We start from the raw sequence: 5035 nt of genomic DNA on the forward strand, positions 1-5035 counted from the left end.
TTCAAACCCTCTTTTTAATCTTCTACTACTACGCCTTTTCCATTCCCCAGCTAAACTCATCAAATCTGATCTGTTTCCTTTTCCAGTTGCACTGTATGATGAACTTATTATAATGCACAAATAAAGCCTGAAACTGTGTTAACCTCGTCTGCACTGCTTCATTACTGTTTCCACATTCCTGATTCATCATCCTTTAAATCTGACTCTGGGAGCTATAATTATCCTTTAACTGAGCTTGTATACGGTACATCCCTATGGACCTTTTGCTGATGAGACCTCCTCTATCCCAGTCAATTGAGTCTTCAAGGAGAATTTATAATTGAATGGTTGTGCACAAGTTAGCGCACTGGCTGGAAAATGAGTGGCACTGATGTGAGAAATAAAAGGCTATGCATTCAACATAGTAAATGTGTAGGGATCCACTGGTTGCAGCCAAGTGGATCACCAAGTGAAACTCTCACTACCTAGTCGGAACTTGATCGGGATTTGATTCCATATTGTTGAAGTGTTGAGCAGGGATACATCATGTTTCAAAATTGTACATAACAATTAATAAAACTGTTCTGACAACAATAAGGGAACTGGAAAATCAATACAGAATGCATTGAAGTTCTGAAGTGAATACTGAACCATAGACTACAGGAGCCCGGATGGGAACCACTGTGAGACACTGTGTTGCTGCAGCACAAGAGGGAGCCATGTCGAGTGTGTGATCCTGTGTGTGTCTGTCGTCCCTTGTGTGATTTGTAGTGGCGGCTAAAGCAGTTAACGATGTGATTTCAAATCTGTTCTTCAAGGATCGTCGTCTACTTTCAGATCAATTGCACACTTTGTTATTATTGTAAATATGTTCAATGTGAACCAAAAAAGCAGCGTGTTCACTCGCTCGGCCTCCAGGCTGTGTAACCTTGTCAAAGGTGACAAACAAATCTGTGTGTGTGCGTCTGTTTGTCTGTGTGTGTGTTTGTCCGTGTGTGTTTGTGTGTGTGTCTCTGTGTGTGTGTGTGTGTGTGTGAGAGATTGGTTCATGTATTACTCATGTTGTGAGGAGTCAGTATAGAGACTAAAAATGTAAAGACCTGATTTAAGGTTAGGTTTAGGCAAGGTTAAGATTAGAGTAAATCTCCAGGAAATCCATGTATGTCAACATTATTTCCTTTGAAGTCACGGAAACATGATTGTTTGTGTGTGTGTGTGTGTGTGTGTGTGTGTGTGTGGACATTCATGTTATCTGAGCGCTCAGGTTGGTTTATTCAAATGTATCCTTACTCAGAGAAGGAAACCCATCCCCCAACAGAAAAAACACACAAAACTAACTAATAAGCATTCAAGCACACACACACACACACACACACACACAAACAAACACAAACAAACACACACACTGACGTAAAACCACATCCAGTCAAAGGGACTTTTAATAGGTTATTTAAACTAAAGCTCACTGAATCATGTAACATCATATACAAAATCGTGTACTACACATGATGATTCATTAACAATATGAAATGCTATCAAATCCAGCAACTGATGTGCATTGACGAGTTAAAGGATTAACAAGACAATTTTATCAAAAACATCCTCCGGGTCTTTATTGGAAAACAGTATAGAAATAACAAATAACACTATTAACAATATGAACTAGATAAATTTATCTTTTTCAAATATGCTCTAAAACATTATTTTCCATTAAATATCACAGTAACATGAATGTGTGTCGTGAGCAGGGGTCGAAGGGTCACGCGTCTACTTGTGCACACACATGCAGCTCCCGTGCAGGACAATAGGTCACCGGCTGGTTGTTTGGCTAGTGTGGATCTAGTGATAGGGTCAAATGGCACCCGCTGAGACAAATGTTATCTGAAAGGGTGCACACTGTATACTCTGGGGCAATTTCTGTGGAGCAGCACAAGAGGGCATGACGAACATTGTAATAATAGTAATGCCTGGAATAGGAACTAATGAGAGGGATGGGGGTGGGTAGAAGAAAGTACAAATGAGCAAGGCCATTAAGACGTGCTGGTGAGGTATAAATATCGGGGACCACAGGGAGAAAGTGCATCAGTGGAAGAGAGGGAACACAGAGAGCCAGAGGAGGGGAAGAGGGGACAGGAAAACAATTTGAGGAAGAGGGTGAATTAAAGGAAGAGGAGCAGAAGGAAAAGAACGGAAAGAAAATACAAGAACGGAGGGTTTTTTATACGACATAGGTAAAAAAACTTCATAATAGGTAAGAAACAAATCTGATATTTATGACTCTTGTTCTTGATTCATCTGCTTTTTTAAACCTATCATTTTTATTTTTTTTGCAGAAATGGCAAATACTGCAGGAGGAGTACTCTTGACTTTACTCATGTTCCTGAGTGCTAGTGTGCGATGTCTTGCATATAACAGCGGGGAGTGCTACTTCAACACCAAAGGTACAGTGCGTGTGTGTGTGTTGTGTGTGTGTGATCCAGGAATTATTCATATTGTAGGGTCCCAAATAACAGTCATATTTTGGAGACTGTGTGTTTAGGTTTGGTTTTGAATTATGTACAATGGTTAAGGTTGGGGGGAGCGTCCAGGAAATCGATTTGTCAATTCTCTGAAGTAATGGAGACATGACTGTGTGTATGCATGTGTGCATGTGTGTGTTTGTACTCCCCAGATTCAGGCAACATAACATATGATGACATCATATGATACATAGTATAGGAAGTCGTTCAATATGCTCCATCTTGAACTGCTACAAAATGACTATGTTATATAGCTCTATCTTTTTTCCTTTTTCTTTCATTAGTAAGGTTTTTGTTTCATTTCAATTTTGTTTAATCTATTTGTTTGTTGCTTTTAATATCTAACACACATTTAGCTTATTACACCTATGTACTTTGTGTTTGGAAGCCTAGTATTTTGAACGCATAGCTTTTATTTAGATAGTATATTCAACATTTTAGTATTTATACTTCGACCAATATCATAGTCAGAAATGGATGTTTTTCATTTCCAGGGAGCTGTGAATACATGGGAGCGGTGTATGGGATCGGAGAGACCTGGGAAACCGGTGACTGTTACCAGTGTGTCTGCATGGAGCCTTTCGGGGTCGGATGCTGTGATCAGTGAGTTAAATACACTGAAAACAGCACTCAACATATTGAATGTAGCATGTGTATATTAATTCTGTCCAATCTTCCCTACAGGGGGGCTAAACCTGTGGACTATCCAGACTGGTGTGAGATCATCCGTAAACCTGACTCTTGCACTAGTGTTGCAGTGATGAGAGCCAATCATAAACTACCATGTCTCTGGGGACGTGGACGTCTCAGACCAGCTGCAGGTCGACCGTGGAAATCAGACAATGATCCTTTATTTTGAGTTGAGCAATTGATGCAGAAAAAGCAATAAAGCAATGCATGATATTTATTTTGAGTTCAATAAATAAACGACATTATTTTTCATTGTATTTTATCTGCAAAGGATTGCTTAAACATCTAAATATCACTAGCATTATGTCATATCATTCTTTAAGAAAACGTCTATTTAAATGTCTGATTTATTTATGGTTTATGTTTTAAGCTTCAATAAAAACTATATACCTAATTTCTGGTTTTGTCGTACTATTAATCACAACGACAAACATTATCATTTATTATACAAGCAACAAGGTGCTGGCTTGTGGTATAATTTATAGAGCAATGTCTGTATGTGTCCTTTTGAGCTGTTTAAAGCTGTAGGTCTGTTTAATTCAAAATAGAAAAAAAAGTGTGATCTTATTGTTTGGGCTGTCGTTACATGGACTGAAGATGTACAATGAAATTCAGTTCAAAACAGAATCACTTCTTCCAACCTGAGGAACGGACATTGATCAAGGAAATCTAGAGACTAGAGTCATGATCTAGAGTCATAAAGTTGCTGCTATTGACTCACGATCATAAACCCCAGAATCTAAACTCTACAAAGGACAATGCTGAAATCCACGTTGTGCATTGGGGAATGAGTCTCTGGTACATTTCGAGCAAACGTGGAGACATTTCACTTTGAATTGTTTGAAGTACAGTAAACTGACAGGGGCGGCCAATCATGCATTATAAGTGAATCTCAGATATGTACAGTGTATGTGATATATAATAGTGAATGTACTTCCAATATTAAATATGAATATATATTATATACTCTATAGTATGTTGGCCCTGTGTAAAGCATTTGTATTTATTTGTATTTAGCTGAATCTGCTCTGGAGTAACATATGTCATGCTTTTGTATTTTCTCTTTTTAAGATGTGTTCTATCACAGGGAAGTGAGATGGTTTAATGACTCATCACAGCAGATACTTTTATGATTTGGACTGACGGGTGACACTGCGTAGTAAGAAGTTGGCAGGCTGAAGGGTGTTATCTTCTGTTAAACACAGACTAGCTTATGAATCATATAATTTCCCACTGGCATGGACAAATATGGTCACACCCATCAACAACCATTTGCATATTAACAAAACAGACATTATGACCTTTAACCATACACACAAGAACAACTACAGCTGAATTATACTTCATGCACCATCTGGTGGTGACACATTTTGACATTGATCCATTGACACAAAATCAGTCATTGGATTGGATTAGTTATATTTAGTGAAGCATGTGCTGATGCTGAGCCGCTGAAACAACCTTGCAATGGATCTGAGAGGAGCTAGTGCACAGTGCTTTATATTTTCATAGTTTAATTACTTGTAGTTATTTGTTATCAATATTGTTTCTCTTGTGCTATTTTGTTTGAATAAAAATATTTTTGCTATCTCAACTTTATGAATTGCTTTGGTTTGCATTAGTCCTTCCTTGAATTGCATTTGACACAGTTTCATTGATAGAGGATTGATGATAATTAAATCAACCGAGTGATTGATTAGAGTATAAATGTAGAGAATACAATTAACACACACGCCAACACGCACACACAAAAAGAAGAAAATAAACTCACATTAGGAAAGTTCACTGACTGCACGTGGATGAGAAGGAAAAGACGTTTATTGTGAAAAGGCGGGCGGCGGCGCAGG

General features: G+C 38.2%; 1 protein-coding gene across 2 annotated transcripts; it reads left to right on the forward strand.

Moving 5' to 3' along the window:
• Positions 1–2041: 2041 nt before the first annotated feature.
• msmp2 (microseminoprotein, prostate associated 2) lies at positions 2042–3582 on the forward strand. Of its 2 annotated transcripts, none has more exons than XM_053433094.1 (4): positions 2042–2230; positions 2313–2420; positions 2993–3101; positions 3183–3582. In XM_053433094.1, exons 2-4 carry the CDS (start codon positions 2315–2317, stop codon positions 3355–3357), a joined length of 390 nt encoding a protein of 129 aa, XP_053289069.1. In that variant the 5' UTR covers positions 2042–2230; positions 2313–2314; the 3' UTR covers positions 3358–3582. The 2 variants fall into 2 exon arrangements, with proteins under 2 accessions (XP_053289069.1, XP_053289070.1); XM_053433095.1 differs by having other exon boundaries at positions 2042–2210.
• Positions 3583–5035: the final 1453 nt, after the last annotated feature.

The sequence above is a fragment of the Pleuronectes platessa genome, chromosome 10, assembly GCF_947347685.1.
Source record: "Pleuronectes platessa chromosome 10, fPlePla1.1, whole genome shotgun sequence".
NCBI classification, from domain to species: Eukaryota; Metazoa; Chordata; class Actinopteri; order Pleuronectiformes; family Pleuronectidae; genus Pleuronectes; species Pleuronectes platessa.

Bases quoted from the DNA above. Each gene is read 5' to 3' on its own strand.
- msmp2 (XM_053433094.1), top strand. From the start codon at position 2,315: ATGGCAAATACTGCAGGAGGAGTACTCTTGACTTTACTCATGTTCCTG. The intron at 2,421-2,992 runs GTACAGTGCGTG...TTTCATTTCCAG, and splicing joins GTGCTACTTCAACACCAAAG to GGAGCTGTGAATACATGGGA. The intron at 3,102-3,182 runs GTGAGTTAAATA...TCTTCCCTACAG, and splicing joins GGGGTCGGATGCTGTGATCA to GGGGGCTAAACCTGTGGACT.